At 37.6% G+C, this 21767-nt stretch overlaps 2 protein-coding genes across 2 annotated transcripts in view; one reads left to right on the top strand and one right to left on the bottom strand.

Moving 5' to 3' along the window:
• LOC124643880 (tau-tubulin kinase homolog Asator) overlaps nucleotides 1-140 on the bottom strand; it is a 106669-nt gene extending 106529 nt beyond the window's left edge. The window contains exon 1 of the mRNA XM_047183004.1: nucleotides 10-140. The gene's annotated coding sequence lies outside the window, so the exon portion shown is untranslated. The remainder of the gene's footprint in view (nucleotides 1-9) is intronic.
• A 6032-nt stretch (nucleotides 141-6172) lies between these two features.
• Nucleotides 6173-20243, top strand: LOC124643656. The gene is made up of 6 exons (XM_047182673.1): nucleotides 6173-6228; nucleotides 8264-8352; nucleotides 8792-8889; nucleotides 9449-9624; nucleotides 18928-19094; nucleotides 20045-20243. Exons 2-6 carry the CDS (start codon nucleotides 8264-8266, stop codon nucleotides 20241-20243), a joined length of 729 nt encoding a protein of 242 aa, XP_047038629.1. The 5' UTR covers nucleotides 6173-6228.
• Nucleotides 20244-21767: the final 1524 nt, after the last annotated feature.

The raw sequence follows: 21767 nt of genomic DNA, 5'->3' as shown, positions 1-21767 counted from the left end.
CTCACTTACCCATACAAAATCATATTCCACTCACAATACACTAGAACTGAAATAGCCGCATGTATTTATAACCTGAATATCGCGATAAGTGCTCACAGCCAGCCACGAGCGGCGCGAGCTCTGGCCGAAACGCGTCTGAGGCGGCGCGGGAAACTATAGCGAATCGGGGAAATATAAAATTACGTTCGGGATAAGGATGGGATTAAAAAATATCGACGTGACTTTCTGTTCGAAAAAAGTCAGGGATAGCTAAGAAGTACTTTCTTATACGAAAATGATTCTATCACTCTGTCTTCCGAGCTTTCACGCTAAAACTATTCAACCGTGTTACACAGATGATTTCAATACTGATAAGGGACATTATTTTTATCCTGGTGCAGCACGTAGCTTTCTCAACGCGCGCGTGGAACCACGGCGAATTGCTAGTAAGTATGAACTAGAATCGAAGAATTTACACCGCCTTTTCAACAGATTTTCAGAAAGCTTTCGAAGTTGCTGGCAAATAAACACTGACTTCTTAAGAGTCGTATTAATTTATCGAGTAGAAATATCACCACTTGTCGTCAATTCACTTGTTGATCCGAAGTTAGCTTCCTGACTTTATGATACTAAAAACATATTAGCAAAACGATGCTGCGCGACCAATGCTTAAGCCACAGGGGCGAAGACGAGCATTGTTGCATAGCAACCTAGACTCTGGTAGAAAGTTAACTAGTTTGAAATCCTCAGCTGATAGCTTCACAATAGTATCATGGTTCTTACAGTTCCATGTCAGAAGCCTTAAAGCGGGTTTGAGGTTAGATAGGTGCTTAGACTAGCTCTTGCAATATCAATGAAGCCTTTTTTGAGGAGGAAAACTATCACCTGATACTCCCTCCTACTGTGGGTGCAGAGTGAGGGCGTTGTGGACTAAAACTCACACTTCTTCCTTCTTGAGCCCTTTGTATATCAAGGCCTTAGTAAATCTTTCAAACAATACGAAAAGTTATATAGTCAGTCAGTCCTATCATTTTAGAAATGCATTGTAACTACTCTTATCATATTTTAAGTATTGTGTTTCTTTTGTGTGAGTGTTACAACTGATAGATTTAGTCTGTGTATTTCTTTTTTTTTCTCAATATTTGCATGCTGTTTTATAACTGCGGAATGTGTCTAGCACTTTAATTAAATTTTGTACCAACTCTTGTACCACATTTTATGCAAATAAATGAAATGAAATGAAAATGAAAAGTTTCTGCCATAAGGTCAATAAACCTCCACCACACACAATCAAAAGAAGAAATAATTAGCTGACCAATGAGTGACGAATCATCGATAGAATTCCATCGCCTCCCCCCTCCCTATAACTGTAGCACCTGGCATTGCCCGGCGCGTTCCCAGAAACGATTGTTTATTTTAGAAGCATCATGTATATTTTGTTTTAGCATCAACATGTATATGGGTTTGTTTTCAAATGGTTTTTATTGTCTATTGGGTCATGGTGTGACCTCTGGGGTGAGTTGACCCCAGGACTAGAGCTGTGTTCTGAAACTCTGGAAGTCCAATTGACATTTGTTCTAAGACTGCTTTTGTTTATCTGGTCATCAACCTTTTCATGGTAACACGTGTGGGTTGCGGCCTCTTCTCGTACAGAGAAGGAATGAACTTTAATCACCAAGCCTCCTCAAGGCAGATTGCCTCTTAAAAGGCAGATGCTTTAACCACTAAGTAGGCTACCACGAGTTGTTTCGTTGTTAATTGTCTCTCATGGTGCATCTCAAATGCTTCGCCTTCTTGCAACTACATTATATGTTAAGGTCAGCTCCCAGTCTAACTGCATGACATGAAGTGACTGTCTATCTGATCTCCTCAACCCAGTTACTCTGTGGCATTGACTGTCAAAGCAGCTACGAGTAAATATTATGTTGAGTTAGAATCTAGAAATATCTGCCAATAAATCTTGTTTTGTACCAAGCTTGCACTCACGAATGATAAAAACAAAAAGTCTGCTTACTGATGTAGAAAGCATTATAATATTTTCAAAGCCTACTCAAGATTTCCTTACGAAGCAATATGAGCTTAAGCCTAGTTTCAAAGGCCGCTTATAATTTCTTCTAGATACTCGTATTGCTATATGGACCTGTGAAACCAAAAGTAATAGTTTATCTGTCAGATAAATTCCTGATCGGTTATCAGAGACTTACGGCCGTTCCCAATTTTCAATCTACCAATTTTTTTGCTTACTACAGATGATTTGATTTGACAATCAGTAAGTAATCGGTGAAACTAAACAGTATATAAATTCAGTAGATGCACCTTAGAAAGTGCGTTTATAAAAGTCACATTGGTGTTTGCTAAGATTTCAACCTGCACATTCGACCTTAGACTATGTCTAGACCAGTGGTTCCCAAACTTATTTTGTCTAATGCCCACTTTGAGAATAAATATTTTTTTAGCGCCCCCATTTTTTAGGGTTCCGTACCCAAAGGGTAAAACGGGACCCTATTGTTTTCGCTCTTCTGTCCGTCCGTCTGTCACCAGGCGGTATGTCATGAACCGGGATAGTTAGAGAGTTGAAATTTTCACAGATGATGTATTCAGTGCCGGTTTTAACTCTACCAGCGCCCTGGGCAAGATTCCTATGGCGCCTTCCAACTGCAATTCAAATCCTTATGAAAAACATATGTAGTTACCGATTGCGCGAGCGAAGCGAGCGCGAATTTTTTTTGCAAAAATTATGTAAAATGTAGTCTAATCGTACATAAGTTATTGCTGGTTGGTGAATGCAAAAACACGGGAACATAGCTTCCGATTGCGCGAGCGAAGCGAGCGTGAAAATTTTATATTTTAGAACTCAAAAGAAAAATTAATTAAAATGTAGCCCAAACGTACATAATAACTCTTTGTTGGTGTTGGCACCTATGTATTAAAATTTTAGGACTTAAAGTAGTACCGTAAATAAGAAAGTTCATATGGAAACTAGAAGTTACTTTCTTATTAATAAAATGTGATAAAAAAATTCAAGCAGAAAGTAAAGAAACCGCGAGTGAAGCGAGCGCGAAAATTTTTGAGTTTTGGGACATAAAAGTAGTGTTTGTTCGAGAATTTCTCGAATTAAACACGAATTAAAAGAAACCGTGACTGGATCGACAGTCAGCTGTATGTCTGTTTTTCGGTGCTCCAACTTTCCGAGTTTGAGCAATCTTTTAGTTCATATTAGTTGGTGTTCATAAGTTGTTGTTGCTGAGAGTAAATAAAATTATAAATGACCCCCTAGGCCTCTATACAACGCCCCCATTTTCTTTCTGGGTCTCTTACCGCCCCCCTTGAGACCTGCAGCGCCCACAAGGGGGCGTTATCGCCCACTTTGGGAAAGACTGGTCTAGACCAACACAAAGTCAACTACAGGAAATAAACAGGAAAAGCGCTGACTTTGAGCATAATAGCAATGTTAACACAAATGTTACAGATTATACCCTGACAATTGCCAGATTTTTACACAACAACAATGAATATCACGATTTTTTTACCGACTTCCCAAAAAGGAGGAGGTTTTCAATCGGATGTTTATATTCTAGTTGACTTTTTTTATAACATACTCTGTTTGATCAAGGATAACTCTTCAAAACATCCATCGTCCGACCTTGAACACTCCTGCACTCTTTGAAGTTGATCTCCAAATAAATAACAACGATATTCAGCATTGATCCATTACCACTGGAGCGATTCAATCAATATTTATTGTTCGTTACACTAATGTCAAGACAATTGACTTTCAATCAGGACATTTTGTTTTGTTCCAGAGTGTTCCAGATGGTTATATTTAATTTATTAAGTACAAAAGGAGCAATAGAACTTCCTATTGGGATTATGATTATCTCCGCCCATGAAACCGGAGGAGTTGCAAGTGGGCTGTGGGCCCAGCTTAAAATGGAGTTCATAGGTAAGGTTCTGTAGCTTTTATTACACTGTCGAAAATGATGACGATAGCGTCCAAGATGATTACTGGTTCTAACTGTCTGTTCTCATATAAGGAGATTAGCCAGCTGCGCAGGACATTTAATACTTAGTGCACAAGCATTTGCTTGGACACAGGTGCACTCACTACTCCTTCACTCTCATAGCGCGATGGGACGACAATCCGACACCACCGGAGAGAGATCGGGAACAGGACCGACTTTATCCGTCAAAAGAATACTACTGTGTCTCAAAAATATCACTAGGCTGGTCATTGGCGGAAAGCTACTTTACTTACAGTTTCGATATACTAGATAGATAGAGCTTTTAACGAAAATATATCACACTGGTAGCAATAGCGAAGTCGGTTAGAAAACCTAGCCAGGACATCCTACAGAAAATCGGTCCGATTTTATCTGTCCTACAAAAAGCCTGACGTTTGCGGGCAGCCTTACGCGAAAAGGTAGTACAGATAGCAGGAAAAACTGCAGTCAAACATAAAATAAAGTTAATAATCTACTGATAATTCCTCCAATAGACACCAGTAGATCAGTAGATACGAGTTGTTGAGATAAATCACAAATAGATATGCTGGCGCGTCATGAACGTGTTTCACCGTGAGTGAGTGCGCGTGTCCGTTGTAGACACGAGACGGGATGATCATGTCCGGTACGATAGTTTTTAGGAGGGATAGATAGGGATTCAATTCAAATATTATTTGTACAGATTAATAAAATTTTGCATTTTTCGAATGTCACATTAAGAATTTTTCCTTCACAGGATTTTTGTGACAGCCAAAAATCTTTTCGCCACGGCCTATTCGTCTTTTTCGCAAAATCTTTACAGCCAATTTAATCATAATACCTTGAGTAGGTATGTACATGTGTTTGCGCACAACAGTTTTGGAGACATGAAGGTTCGCAGGCAATTTGTTACTGTTTTCTAAAACAAATAGATCAGAAGAAAAGTCACGCCAATTTTCGTTACGGCCAATGGTGTAATAGCCAAGAGCCTCGACCAACACCTCAGGAAGCTCTCGTTCTCGCTCTCGACGGCTGGATCAAGGGACTGTTTCAGAAGGCAGTACTCCTTGATACGGCACGTATTGTGAGGAGGTTTCTGTCTCTGGGACCCTAGCCACCGGTCACCCATTTTAAATATTTTTCATTATTTTTTTATTTAAGATAACTGAACTATAAAGTTGAATAATTAATTTTCCTCTACATTACATATACCTATTTACTAAATATGTACTTACTAAAGTACATTAAGGAAAATGCAGTAGTTTAAGAGATATGGCTCATTAAACAAACTGATTTTTTAAGATATTCGCGTATCTTTTTTGTAACAACATGCATTGAATGATAAGTATTATCAGTATTACGTCGAAATTTTGTACGTGACAGCATGACGTGCGTGTCCATTGTCATACTCATATGATAACGTGACAGACGTTGCTTTTCTTACGCATTAAAGTAGCTCTACCTACCTGTCTGTCCCTGCTTACAAGCCAAAACTAATTAACTGACATGTACTGCACACAGATACTAATTTTTATCCGGTTGCGGGAAATAGTTTCCTTGAGACACGGGTGGTTCCACAGGCAACAGCTACCTACTAAAAATATTTTCCTCATCATTGGTACAGTTATTCAATAAGAGTGTTTGTACATTTTCACCATCTTATTTTCAGCTGGATCCTAAGTTTCAGGAATTATAATAACGAGTTACGTAATTAACTACGTAGTTAATCTGAGTTATCATATTACCCCGACAAAACAGTGGATCAACTGAAATTATCATTCAGTATTTATTTAAAAAGTCTTCTTTGAACCCATATACTAGAGTCACAAGAGCCGTACTCACAGCTACTGAACAAAAACAACAAACGCAAAACAAGTAAAACTATGTCAAATCTATTAGCATAAATTATGATTCATCCGTGTACAATGGAAACGCACCGACACGCACACATGCAAACATACGATATATTTACATCCCTTTTTACAATCTTAACCATGCTGTTTACATAACTCTTATTTCGTTAGCATAAGGTTCGTTTTTGATAGTTTTGGCTATGTTTATAGTTGGTGATGGCTAGTTCTGTTGTTTGGGAGTCTTGTAGCTTGCAGTCACGTGGTTGTGCTGTCATAGTCAGCACATATACGAATTATATAATAATGTAAGTAAATATATAATAATATGTAATAGTGTTCTGATAATAATTATTAATTTTGCCGCTTTTTTTAGTGTTTGTGTGTTTTGTTGTGTTGTGTTTAGAAGTTTTTCAAAGGTATGAAATGTGTTTTTAAATTAATTATTTATTTAACTGTGATTTTTTAAGGATATATTCTCTATTTACAAAAAAAAAACTATATGCATAGATGATATGAGTTATTTTTAAGTTTATAAAAATAATGTACTGCATTCTTTTATCTATACAGAATTAATACATTATTGAGATAGGTTTAAAATATTTTGTTATCCAGATGTACAAAGTGCAGGCGCGGGAAAACCGATGACATTTTTTATAAGGAACCGCGAGAAACACAGTGGACAAAAAACTTCACTGTCAAAGTTACATTATGGCTCATACAAACAAAACAGAAGTTATTTTATGACTCAAAACAACGATAAGGAAATTGAAGTTTTGTGTATTTTTGATCGCTTTTGTCAATAACCATTAGTAGGACAAAAATACTAGAAAATCATTTAAAATATTTGGCAGCTATTCGGTTGCCTAAGTAACTAGGATGAGAAGGTCAGATAGGCAGTCGCTCCTTGTGGCACACTGGTACTCAGCCGCATCCGGTTACACTGGAAGCCGACACCAACATAGTTGGGAAAAGGCTAGGCAAGCATTAAGTACATAGAGAATCACTCTGTAGGGTCGTCGTTGGGGCGGATTTCTGCACATTTTGAACTGGTGTTAATTTGTAGTAGATCTGTTGTAAAACTATGGGAATTAGCTTAAACTAGTTCATGAAACCATCTGCTCTCTAGATGTCTTAACCCATATTTTGCCTCTCTATTCAAATACCACTTGAGAGCTATATAGGCTTACGCTATGTATCTGTTTCATGTCAACCGTCAAAGACTACAAGAGATAAGGTCTTCAGAAGTATATTCAGTATATTCACGCGTTATTATTTGGGAAAAGTCGTGGTGGGCAAAGAACCAACCTCTCGTGTAGGTACGAGGGCGCAGGTCAGACAAGTACTATGCAACTTTTCTAAGTTTGTATGTACTTTCTAAGTATATCCTAGACACCATTGACTGTGTTTCGGATGGCACGTTAAACTGTAGGTCCCGGCTGTCATTGAACATCCTTGGCAGTCGTTACGGGTAGTCGGAAGCCAGTAAGTTTGACACCAGTCTAACCAAGGGGTATCGGGTTGCTCGGGTAACTGGGTTGAGGAGGTCAGATAGGCAGTCGCTTCTTGTAAAGCACTGGTACTCAGCTGAATCCGGTTAGACTGGAAGCCAACCCCAACATAGTTTGGGAAAAGGCTCGGAGGATGGATATTATTTGGGTGATAGACCAGAAGCAAAAGAAACAAATGCATATTCCCCCGGTGTGCAGCACTGTGAAGCACACAAGTGTATTTATTTTAATGGGAAATCACCAAATGACCTTTCCCGTTGTGGGTGCAGCGTGAGGGAGTGTCAGACTCTTACTGACTAAACCCCATGATGTTCCTTCTTAAGCCCTTAATGAACCATCGCCGCGGTAACTCGCGCGATGAATCCCGTAGCCGCGAACACAAGTGTATCTTCTGGAGTACTCGCTCTAGCAAACAGTAACAAATGATTTTGGTCCTATCGAAGATATATATCCGTCCTTATGGACAAGTGCATCTTGCAAAATATTATTGTCACGTAGTTGTTACATAACGTGCGCATTGACCGGCAAGCCGCGGCCGACTCGCTATATTACTTAACACCTAGATGACTGGGCGCAGTTGCAGTTAAAGTTTATTTCCTTTAAAAGGTAGACGTTATAGAATCACAACTCGAGAAATTTTGAACCTTAAGAGGTAAACTGGCATCTCATTTTCCGTTTGCCTCAAGATCTCCTCTCTTAAAAAGCGACCTTATAGACACCCAAAAAGTAAATAAAAATTCCACGAGTATACACAAGCATCCCTATTCCTCTTGATGAAAATCATATGAAAATAATTTCATAAGTTTTTGCGTTACAGACAGCAGCCTATTTTATTATGTGTCAATTGTCTTCAGAACCAAATGGCCCAGTGTTAAATTAAACACAAATAGTTCAATGAATCCCCTTACTAAACGTGATTATATTCAATTGTTACACTTTATAGATGCCGTTTGTGCGACCAGCGAGCGTGCCCATCGGGCAAGTCTGGAGCCGGTTCAAGGGCCGCGAGAGAGACGGCAAGCCGGCACAAATGTAATGTATTTCACATTTACTTTTAAGGTAAAGGGATTCAGTCATATTTTAAGTGGTATATTTCACGTTATGAAGCTGAAGAGTTTGATAAAACTTGCTAATCTCAAGAGCTGATCCTATTTTAAAAAAATCAATAGCTCATTTGTTGTTCCAAAATGTAGTATGGCTCACTCGCTTTTGTGAAAAAAATACAATCATTCTAAATTGAAACCTCCTCTTTTTGGGAAGTCGGTTAAGAATATTTACATTTAGCTATTGAAGAAGCAAGATATTTGTTAACACGCTTGTACTTGTATGTAAGAAAATATAAGAATCTTAGTTTGACACTACCCGGTCTTCGATTAGGATAAAATTTTGCACACGCGCTAAATTCTGATGACAATACATGATTAGAGTGTTTTTTAGTTTTTTAAACTATTAATTTTTCTTTTGTTTTCAGGTATCAAATAAGAGACATGGATGAGAGCACAAGAAAAATATGTTTGGATATGATGCAGGAGACGTTTCTAAGAGACGAACCGCTTTGTGCTATATTAGGTAAGAAATTCATTACTTATATTCCCGAATGCTACTCAGTAGCAGTCGTTGTTACAATTCCACGTCGGAGGCCGTCAGGTGGAGTTGAGAAAACTCTGACTTGTTATATGAACAAACCTGCAGCTCATTCGATAAGAAGATGAAGACATACTCATATCTCTGTTATACTATTAGTTGGTTAAGACGATGCTATATGCATATCCTCGTGTCCGACTCTCGGGTCAGACCGAAATTGGATCTAACAAAACAAAGCAGTCCGAAGTCTTCAAGTTGGTGATTGATACTCCCGAGTATCGTGTTGCCCGTTGCTGTCGGTCGTGCTTGTGATCTCTCTCAGTGGTGTCGGATTGTCGTCCCATCGCGCGCAGAGAGTGAAGGAATAGTGAGTGCACCTGTGTCCAAGCAAATGCTCGTGCACTATAATACGTCCTGCACAGCTTATTTCTTTTGAAGTTCCAGTGATATCCTACTTGCAACTCACAAGGAATTACACTAAAGATTAAATATGTAGGCATGTATACGAGTATGTAGATTAATATCCTATTTTTTCGTATTTCAGGAATAAACGATGACCCAGTATCCATAGCAACGATCAGAGCGAACTGGGAGGCCTATGTATCTGGGAACACGAGCCTGGCCTGCTTCACAGAGGTGGATGGACAGCCCAAAGACCTGGTGGGGTTCAACATAGTCATTGTCAAGAGTAAGGATGATGAGGAAGAGGATTTTGATAAGGTGGGTCCTAGCCCCTTGGACAATTCACTTCTACAATCGCTATCGGAAGTATAAACGTAAAAAAATGTGTGCAATTATATTATTACCATGTCATTTGATTGCTCTTATGATTATGAATTGATCTTGTCCTAAAAAAAATTATATATTGCATAGCGCCGATTGTAGAAAACAATAGTTATTGCTGTGGGTAGCGTGGTTTTATAGTCTTTGGGGTAGAGCGTATCATCTGTCGTGCGAGTATCGCGATGCGTTTACTCGCGCCCGTGTGGGCGGCAGTGTGAAGAGCGCGGGAATGGGCACTGTTGCCGTCACGTCGCGCCGCGCCGTCCGTCGCTACTCCGCGCTTCGGCGCACCTCGGCGGCGCACACCAAGCCAACCCAGTCTATTTCGTCTCTTCGCGTTTCTTTTTGAGCAAGCACAACAAATGAGCTCAAGCGATATAATTTTGCCAAGAATAACTGGTAGGCAAACCATGCGCTATAATATTGCAGCAGATACTGCAGAAATATATTACCGACGAAATGTGTTTTACCCATTCATTGATCATGTTATTAGAGAACTCGACGCTCTTTCGTGAATGAATCGACGTGAATCGACGATAGAAGGCATACAAATGCTACTCCCCGAAAAAACTAGTACCTAATGACTCAAGGATTAAAGATAATCTTAATAAGATTGCACACACATTTCTTGGTGGGGAAAATGAATGCCCAGTATTTCTCAGTGAATATGAGATATGGCATTATCATTGGCAATCTATAGAAAAAAAACCTGCCACTGTGATTGACGTGATCGATAACTGCGATGAGCAGTTTTTTCCTACAATAAAAAAGCTTCTTCTTATTTTAGCTACACAGCCAGTGTCTACCTACTGCAACCCCTGAAAGGTCGTCCTCCACCTTGAAAAGATTAAAAACTTATCTGAGAAACAAAATGGGCGATGAAAGACTTACTGGTTTGACTTTAATGAGCGTACACCGAGAGCTGGCAATGCACCTTGATTCCAAAGAAATTATTAATGAGTTAGCAAAAAAACGTAAAAGACTATTACTTTAAAGTTTCACTTTTGTCATTTACTTTTTAATAAATACAAGCTGTTGATTTGCATCCGTGCCATATTCAAGGAAGTAATTATGCTAATGATTCTCAACCCAAATCAACAAAAAAATTGGTACCTACGTATTTTTTTTTTCGGAATTCCGTCAATGTCATCTAGCCGTATTTAAACTTGGCGCGTGTGTTACTGGCCTTAAAACCGTGCTGCGCCCTCACACAAACGCAAACACAAAGCATACGCAACGATCATTCATAAAGGACCATGAGTCAAATTGGGCTCATTGTCCAACAGAGTTATAGCATATATTATATTACATATATAGCATAGTTGTGAAGGTTTTTGTTTGTACTAAAGTTGTTACTATGGGCACTACCTTCAATTCCATGGCAAAAAAAAGATATGCACCTAAATAGGTTTACATATTACGTAGGTATACATTCTGGTTAACAGAAACGAAATGGGTCGAGATGCCATCGCTCAGTATTACTGCTCGTGTCTAACAGGTAGACGCTCAGCAGGAAGTTGTGCTCATATCATTTCAATAATATGGTATCTAGGGTTAGGCAGGCACTCACAATTTAATCCACCGGCAGAATATTTAGACGACATTATTATTGATATTGATTGAAATGTTAACAAAAATAATTTTAACTGTTAGCAGCTGTTTTATTTTTTATGTATACATTAAACCTGGAATTAAAACTAGTTAAAGGTGTTCAATAACAAAGCCTACACTGCCATAACAGCACTACTTTTTGCAGAATATTAGTTTATTTATGGTCGGAGAAAAATATTTATAACAAAATAACCCCATGGATTTTTCGCAAAAATGAGTTTAAATCTTTATATTTAGTGCTTTACAAGTATATTCAAAGTGGTCTCATCTCTGTTGGTGGGTGAGCCCAGGCTTCATACATTTTTGCCCATGGTCCTTTTATTCATAAAATTGGATTACTTCTGAAATACTACGACATTACAATGACAAAAAAAGCAGTGCATATTAGCTATTTCCCGTCTACTGTAATTCCAATCGATTATTTATGTATTTTATGTCCTCCTGAAATATGGCACAAATGCAAATCAACACCTTGTATTGCAAAAATACATTACATAAAACGTTTTATTTCAAGGCACCTACTTAGATTAATTATAATTAATAAAAAAATATAATTAATCTAAGTAGGTGCCTTGAAATAAAACGTTTTATGTGTAATGTATTTTGAATAAACTTTGAATGTACTTTGAATAAATAATCATTTATTCAAAGTACATGACATAGATTACCCGCGAGGCCGCGACTACCCAACTAGCACACTGGTGGAAATAGCAGCCTACTTTGCAACTGTTAGCTGTACAGTAGTGCTTTAGGGGTTCCGAAAGTAACTTTAAGTTCTACTATTGCTTCCGTAGCTGCTCATAGCTGTAAATATCACTTAAGGCAGCAGAAACTGAACCAAATGTCACTCTAGGTTTTACAAGAGATCATTCTACAACCCATTTGCAGCCTACATCTTTAAAAGAAAGTTCAAACAATTATGTTAAAGGTTAAAGCTGCTAAAAAGTTTCTATTGCCGCTGATGTACGCGTTAGAACTGCATAAAGACTCTAATTGTAGACTTTTTAACGGAACTGTATAAAAGATATATTTATCACTTTTCTGCCACTAAAGGTTCCATTGCAGAAGTGATTTGTTCTTTTGTGCAGGCTTAAGTAGGAATTTGAACCTCTGTTCTACTTATAGCCACATTAAGGCTCCACAATAGAAGCAAGAGGTTAATAGACATTGCCTGCTCATTTGGATACATTCTGTTATTTTATTCACAAACACAAGCAAGGGTCCCGTAGATTTTGTTTTCTCAATTACTGATAACGAATCAGTTACAGAGAAAAAATAATGTTTGTTTTGAAGTAAAAAAAAAAACTTATAACAGAAAATATGTATTTATTCAAGAATATAAAAAAAATCAGTAGCTCCATTTATTTACTCTCAAGTATAGTGAAACACTGCGTTTTTCCCATTTAGATGGACAGATGCAAAGTTCTTGTTTATTTTGTTGTGCATTATAAGTTTTTTATTATTTTGAAAACAAGGTAAAACATAGTAATTAAGTGTTAAACAATTAAGAATAATAGGTATATCATCGTATTATAGAGTTTCCAACGACTTCTACGGATCTCTAAACAAGTAGCCATTAATAGTGTGGTTTGATATCTGCAGTATCACAGTGCAGACTTGAACTGCAATAGTGGTACAGATATTACTTGGACCTTCAGAAGAGTGAAACTTAGCGCTATGACGCGCAGAGAAGAGTTTTTAAGGTTGAAGTTGCAACTTAAAGCTGCTTTCAATGGACGCCATGTTTACAAGATAATTATTTATTAGTAATCGAGAAATTAATAGGTTTTTATCGCATTTGTAGTAAAATGTATCTAAATATCGAACAAGCAACTTACTAAAAACGAATGTAGTCCAGCATGTAATTTCAATATCGTGTATGTATGTGATACAAAAATATTTATATAATAATATTTATATATTTTACGATATTCTGAGGTAATTATTGAGGCGCGTTAAAAATACTTCAACAATATCAACTATATTCACGATAAACTGATCTGCGTTTGTAGCTACTTACCATATAATACAAAATATAGCTCAAAAACACTTGCCTTCACTTAATATTTATTTGTATTCAGTAATGTCTGACTCAGGAACAATAAATATATTTTATAAATGAGAGACGAGATGAACGATCAGTGAAGTTTTCGTCATTCAGCTAAATTTATCATTCATTCAATCATCGCCATAAGAGCTTTAGTATGGTGTTAATTATTAGTTGCCGCTCCTGTATCGCTTTTATGCCTCTCCTATGAAGTTCTAATGGAACTATAGACTGCAAAAAGTTGTGCCCCTTTGGCTGCAAAGCTGCTGCATAAGGTCTGTAGAGCACGCTCTGGCGCTTAAGCTTGGCACCTTCAGTAATAATCGGATTGGCTCTAAAGCTCTTAAGCAACAGTTTTGTGCTACTTGGGTATACTTGAGTGTTATAGTCATAATGTTTGTTAGATTGGGAATGAAAGATTTAACTAGCGTTGCAGTGGGTTCTTACCTGTTTTGGATTTTGGACCTCCACCCCCCTTAGTAAAGCTATACTATATATATATATACGTCCGTGCTGATTGATATTTACTTCAACAATAGTTATTTGTTATACAAGACCGAGCAAGCGAAGGAACTAATCTAAAATTGAAACACGATTCAATAATTAGAATCCTGAGCGATAGCGAGGGAATCAAAAGAGCACAAGGTGAAAAATCTTTGCACTCGAGTGCAACACGTAACTTTTCATCCCACCTCATCGAGGAAATTTCTAAATGCAAAAAAAAAAAACAAAATGGCGCGCATATATGAGGGGTATAAAATCAAAATCCGCTATAATGCTTATGGACCAAATTTGAGTTAGTAGCACCGTTGGAAACCTCGTAAAAATTGCTTTAAAATGCTTGGCTAGTTTCGTACCAGAACCCGCTAAAACTACAAAAATCTGCCCACCAAAAATAGATTCAAAATCAAAAGCCCCTATAACAGTGCATACCAGTAACAAAATCCTCCATAATTGAATCGACCAATAACAGCACCGCATTTGCGTCACGTGATCAATAAAACAGTATGGCGATTGTTGAGTGCCGGCGAAAACTTGTGTGTGGTTTTTTAACGAATTTAATGTGAAAATATGGATGAATTAGCGCAATTTGTTAAAAAATGTGATCCTAAACATAGTAGGAAACGACCACGCGATCCATCTTCGTGGAAGCGTGAAGTGGAGCGCAAGAAACGGTATGTAAAACTTTGTCATTATTGTGTTCAAACTTCTTCCAAAAAAGTTTTATGCAAGATGCATCCAGCCCATTCGAAATTAGGTATTTAGCAGAGCGATTATTATTTATTTTTATTTCACTACATTGTGTTTTACTACTAATCCCAATAATTGTCGCGAAAAGTTAAATTAAAAAGCAAAAAACGTAGTCCTGAACCGATTCGTTACGATTCCCGCGTAATACTTATTCCTAACTACTGTGTTTGTCGTTTGTGTGCCTTTTGATTTTTATTTTATTATTAATATTTTTTCAGCTACGAAGCCAAGAAATTGCCAACATTTCCAAGATGTGAGCACAATCAAAAGGCTTTTCGCTGTACCTTACTTACATGTCAAGATATAAGAAAGTTTCACAAAAACTTTTATAAATGTAAGACGAAACTTCAGCAAGATAATTTTATTCTGAGATATTGCAGTATCAAGCAAGCGGTGAAGTCCAAGCCGAATAGCCAGAGGAAATTAGCCATAAAATATACTATATTATGCTCTAAAGACGGATTGCTTGTTCCCGTATGCCGAGACACATTTTTGAATGCTTTACAAATAAAAAAAGATCGGGTCCAAGGGGTAATGACCAGATTTTATAACAGCGAAGGCTCTCCCATTAAAGAAACAAGAGGAGGCAATCGAAAATCACATCTGTATGAAGCAAAAAAACTCTCAGTACAATGGTTCATAGAAAAATTTAAAGGGCAGGAAAGCCATTACTGCAGATCACAAACAAAAAGACTATACCTGCCAGCCGGATTGAATATTAGAAAAATGTGGCGGATCTATAATGACTCAAGAGATGCTGAACTAAAAGTAAAACAAAGTTTTTTTCGGAGTATATTTAACAGGTACTATAACATCGGGTTCGGCACCCCGAGAACAGACGTATGTTCTACTTGTATATCGTTGCAGGAACAACTAAAAGTTGAAAAAGATGTAACGAAAAGAAACGAGTTAATGATTCAGAAAAGAATCCACGGTCTTAAATACAAAGCGTTTTACAGCATATTGAAGGAAGATAGCCAAGACACAAAAACGATAAGCTTTGACTGTCAAAAAAATCAGCCTCTGCCAAAATTGCCTGATCAATCTGCCTATTTCAGCAGGCAGTTTAATTTTTACCATTTTGCTATAGTGGAGGGCAACTCGAAAGCTAAGCTCGGAAAAGAAAACGTACATTCTTACTATTGGAATGAAACAACTCACGCCAAAGGAGGCAATGAAATTATAAGTGCGGTTTACCATTTTCTACAGAATGTAGAGATCTCAGAAAATATAAAAGTTCTTCGTATAGTATGTGATGGTTGTTCGGGCCAAAATAAAAACACTGGTATGATCAGCATGCTAGGTAAATGGCTTTATGTTGAAGCCCCAAGACATCTAAAAAAAATTGAATTGATTTTCCCAATTGTTGGGCATTCGTTCATACCGCCTGATCGTGTGTTCGCTAAAATTGAAAAGACGCTGAAGACAAAAGAAGTTGTAACATCTCCATCGGAATATGCAGCTGTGTTACAAGAACATGGATCATGCGTAGACCTAGCATCGATTCCAGTTTATGACTGGAAGACAGCTTATGCTTCCATCATTAAACCGACGACATCCTGGCACTTCCCGTTCATGAAATCGAAACGCTTTTTTATCACTCGGACCATAACGGAAAATGTTTTAGTACAGGGTGAAGAGGCTTATAGAATGGAGCGAAACACAAAAAAGATAGTAACGAAAAAAAATAAAAAAATTATAATGATTGCTCCACAGGTTATTCAACCTAACACAATCGTACCAAAAGCATCGAAATTGAACGATGTTCATGGCCTCCTTAAAAAACATTTTGGGGACGAATGGAAAAATTTGGAGTGTTTGCAATATTACAAAGATTTGGAGGGCATTGGGAATAATGATTCTCAAGATAACGAACGCGACGATGATGAATGTAATGGTTTATGTGAGCCAGGCTTTGAAGAAGTTGCCATAAATGTATAAAGTAGTAGCTATCTGCGCATTGATTATAGTGTTAAGCTCGTATTGATTATTAGTGATAACTCTTTTATTAATAAATAATTGCCATTGAAAAGATCCGATGTTTTTATTTTACGTACGTTATAGTACCTACCTAGTTACGTAGAACTAATCCAACTCATCTGGCCCTAAGAAATTTTGCATAACGCCATCCACCCGAAGTTTTATTCTTGGTTGCAAAACCCGCCAAAATATGACAATTCATTTTCAAAACCCGCTATAACGGCAGGTTAATTTCAATTTCCTCTAAAACGAACTTTTAAATGCTTTTAACGGTTTCATAGCTTCATATTTTTTCTTTGCCCTGCTTAAATTAGTTTTGCCATGTCATAAACTAAATGATTAGCATAAAAAAATCCCAGTAAGTTGTATTGATTTAGCTTAAACAATTTTTTGTATCCTGTGATATTTTTGAAAAATACGTTTTGGTGGGTTTTGATACTATACCCCTCATATGAGTATCACATTAAAAAGAAGTACCTATTAAAGTTCACTTATTTGAAAACTCAGTTTAAAAATGAGACGAGGTTATTAATCTATGTAAAAACAATAATAAAAATTACTTAATTAATTGAATAATTATTTTAAGTAGTATTTTATTTGTTTAATATGTATTTGTTTGAAAAGTCTTATCAAGATTGTCACAAATGGAGTATTGCACAAGATGTTCTAAATTCAAATCACTTTGCCGCTCTTGAGGATAAAAACGGCTTTTGCGCTCAGATATCAAAGGGTAAAACTACTCTTTCCGAGATGGTGGGATGAAATAGTTAAATTATTTGTTGTGCAAGAGTGCAAAGTTGCTTTTTAACCGCGGGCTCAATTTTGATGACCGAGCAAGCGAAGAATTCTAAAATTGAAACACGAGCGTAGCGAAAAACATTGCAAGCGAATTGAAACAATTAGTATTCCCTCGCTATCGCTCTACTACTTCGCTTGCTCGGTCATCAAAATTGAGCCCGCGGTTAAAAAGCAACTTTGCACTCTTGTATAACAAATAACTATTCCTTACGTATATCATTAAATATCAGTGCCCGGATCCAAGGGACGAAGTTAAATTCTTATATCTCTCAAAACATTGATGTAAACACTTCGGAATTAATCTTTGGTTGCCATCTTGAGGAAAACCTTGATTTTTCATATCAGACGATTTTATTCAATGATCGTATCTTACTGATAGGAGAATGATAAACATACAAAATTAGACAACAGCAAATATTATGACGGAATGGTTAATATTGTTTGCAAGTACACAGGTTGTTGATTATTTCAGCTATCAACCAAAGATTATTCAAAGATAAACTATTTCATAACAATTAACGTAATCAGTAATAAGCAGTAACTATCCTGGGTAACCATAGGTATTATGACCGGCTTAAGTACCTAATTATATTTTAAAAACTTTTGATTTTGACAAAATGTCTATGGATTTTCTTGTCGATTCTTCTCCATGAGGCTCAATCTTAGACCAACTCCTTGGACTCGTGAAACTAGCTTGACGTTTCGAAAGATTCTAGGTCTATTTGTAACATATTCTTTTGAACTTGAAAACAGTACGAATAAAATAATAATGATTGCACTTGAATATTTAATCAGCACAGTTACTTGTATATAGATAGATACGATATAAATCTGTTAACTTATCTAACTTACCACCTATTTACTTATTTTCTTGTACCTATCTATTCATGATCACCCCTGTTTCCGTATCAGTAGGTATCTAGGTAATATTTATACTTTAGACAAGGCTAGGTACTTTAGATTAAGATAATATGCATTGATAAAATTCAGTAATTTTCTTAAATCATTTAGTACAATAAGTACATAGGTAACAATGATAATTACAGTCACAGTCATCCTTTATTAAAAAGGATAAAAAAGTTTCCTTCAAAGAAAAAATAGCGGAAGCCACATACGCTTCAATCGTAATTGGATCTCAGTTGGATATCAATCTTACGTAAGTAAAATTAGCATAATCGAGCCCCAGGTGGTACGCTCCAGACATCTTCTCTATTGAAAGCCGCCATATATATATATATACGCCTTACCTTTTTTTTTAACGACGTCAAAAATCATCAAATGCCCCCTCCCGCTGTGGGTTAGCAGCGGTGAGGGAGTGTCAGACTCTTACTGAATAAAATCCATCGTGTTCCGTCGTAGGCCTTTTATGTACCAGGGCCGCGGTAACTCTTTCGATCAACCCGCAGCCCCGGGTCGTTATTTGATCTCAGTCGGATGTGAATCAAATGTCGCTTAAGTAAAATTTGCAGAATCGAGCCCCAGGTGGTACGCTGTAGCCATCTTATCTCTTGAAAGCTACACCTTATCATAACATTTTCTTTCCACCACACCAGATCCAAGGTGAGTCCTGGAAGAAGCTCCTCCGCACCCTGATCGCGGCTGAGGAGATGTGCAACGTGTTTGAGCACTACGGCGTGGACCGGTACCTCACGTCCAGTGGCCTGACTGTGTTGCCCGAGCACAGGGGACAGAATATCGGCGCCAGGCTGTTTGAGGCACGGTCAGTAATAATATTCATTTATTTGTTCAGAATGTAGGTATTAACATATGTATCTGCGAACTTGAAGAGGAAGATGTCCTGGATAGAGAGAAGTGGAAGGACCCCGACACAAGACTGTTGAAACTCTAAGAAGAAGAAGAATGTAGGTAACAGTAAGGTTGTCACAGAAATGTTGACGAATCCTAGTACCTTCCTATATTCCATAATTTTGGCATGCAAACATTTGATATCATGTATCATATGATATAGGTACACGGTACAGGTATGATATAGGTGTACGTGTCAGGTATATACCTTACTTATACAATTAAAAAGTATCAGCTAGTTGTAGTTGTATTATGAACGACACTGACCTTACGAACAGTCGTTGTCGGTCAGAAAATACATAGCGGAAAATCCGTCAGCGTGAAGTCGCTGTGTGATGGATGATGAAATGAGAAGATGGAATTCCAAAATTTGAACTTCCCGCTTACAATACTCTTTTTTGATATTTTACCTAAGTTCACATCTTGTATCCTTCAGTTCCATTAAAGCTCAAAAAAATCTCCCTATCGCCATCGATTGGGGGCGGTGCCCAAGAGGCTGGCAGCATTGCTGCGGTGAATTGCAAACTTTTGGTTTTTGGGTCACGAGAAGCGTCAACTAGCAGTTTAGTTTAAAAATATACCTACGCGGTCGAATTGAGAACCTCACTCTTTTCTGTAAATCGGTTAAATAGACCCACTGTTAAACAGAGAAGGTAGACAGAATCCAGTACCTAAGTCTGACACCAGTTTAACCAATGGTTTGCCCGGGTAACTGGGTACAGGAGGTCAGATATAAGGCAGTCGCTCCTTGTGGCACACTGATACCTACTCAGCCGCATCCGATTAGCCTGGAAGCCGACCACAACATAGTTGGGAAAAGGCTGGGCAGATGATGGTTAAACAGAGCCCTTTATCATGTTCCAGGGAGCCTCTCGCTAAAGCGCTAGGCATCACTGCCACGGCGACGGTGTTCACAGCCTCGGCCTCGCAGGCACTGGCAGCCAAGTGCGGCTACGAGCTGCTGTCAGAGCTGCACTACAGCGACATGTCGGCGCAGGGAGTGTGTCTGTCCGACTGTCCGACACCCACTGCTAAATATATGGGGAAGAAGTTTACACCTTAATATACCTACGTTATTTATTTGTTATGGAGTGTTTTATTTCTTATACCACAGATTACTTTATTGGTACTGCCTAAGTTTTTACTTTTTAGTAGAGTAGTTCTCACTCAACGAGGTTGAAACCGCTGAAAGTGGAGAATGATAAGCGTTTTGGAGGCCGTCTTTTGTAAATTTCTCCATCAAGAAGTGCTGATTTTCAGTCTACTTTGAATAAATGATTTTCTATTTTTATCTTTATTAGAAAATAACCAATTTCTCCAACTATAGACACCTATGCTAGCTGCTAAGTGTGTCTGTCCGACTGTCCGACACCCACTGCCAAATATATGGGGAAGAAGTTTACGTTTTAATAGATTATAGATGTTATTTTGTTGTTATGGAAGTGTTTTATTTTCTTACGTGTGTGTCCTTATACCGTCCATGATAAACTGGTGGGTCAAGGCTGTCATTTGAACATCTTTGGCAGTCGCAGAAGCGAGTACAATAGATTTAGCTCCTTTTTACCCGGGTGCGGGAAGTAGATCCCACTGAACGAGTTTGAAACCGGAAGCAAAAGCTAAGTTATAAATAACGTTAGCAGCCAAGTGCGGCTACGAGCTGCTGTCGGAGCTGCACTACAGCGACATGTTGGCGCAGGGAGTGTGTCTGTCCGACTGTCCGACACCCACTGCTAAGTATATGGGGAAGAAGTTTACGTTTTATTTATTTATTTAATACTTCTTGCACATATAGTACAATGGCGGACATAACGCCTAAGGTGTTCTCTACCAGTCTACCTTTGGGTGGCGGAGAGAAAGTGTTGGTAGGTGCAAACAAAACCGAAAAACTAGTATGAGACATAAACCTACATATATTAAAATACACAAATAAGTCAATAATAATATATATCGACTGCAAATGTCTGTTTTAATATACGATAGATTTGTTGTTTTGTTATGGGAGTGTTTTATTTTCCAAAGTATCCTTATACTTACCTACTATGATAGACTGTAGGTCCTGGATGTCATTTGAACATCCTTGGCAGTCGCAGAAGCCACTAAGTCCGACAATAGACATACGAGTATATCAGAATAATACCTACATAAGCTCCTTTTTATCCTTGTGCGGGAAGTAGCTCCCACTGAACGAGGTTGTTACCGCTGCCAAAGGTAAAGTTACTAACAAATTTTCCTACATTCGCACTTATAACTGAACAAAAAAAAGGAACAAATAACAAGCATTTTTTCGTACGTATAATATAATTTATTACAATGTCTTTTTATACAAACATTACAAAATAATATAAATGCATTCAAAATCACTGTTTTCTGTCTTATTTTACAATCATTACTTATATGTAAAATATTGTAAATTGTGGAAATGCAAGTGTGAATTTGGATATAACTTATCTATTTATTAAAATACAAACATCCGAATTGATAACTTCCTCCTTTTTGGGAAGTCGGTTAAAAATATCTTACTACTTGTATTAAATTATTAGAGAAATTTTGTTAGCATTTTATTTAAATCAAAAGTCTGCACTGCAGA

This window comes from Helicoverpa zea, chromosome 28, assembly GCF_022581195.2.
Source record: "Helicoverpa zea isolate HzStark_Cry1AcR chromosome 28, ilHelZeax1.1, whole genome shotgun sequence".
Taxonomy (NCBI): domain Eukaryota; kingdom Metazoa; phylum Arthropoda; class Insecta; order Lepidoptera; family Noctuidae; genus Helicoverpa; species Helicoverpa zea.
Note: the sequence above shows the minus strand (reverse complement) of the source record. Positions and strands in the feature narration are given on the sequence as shown.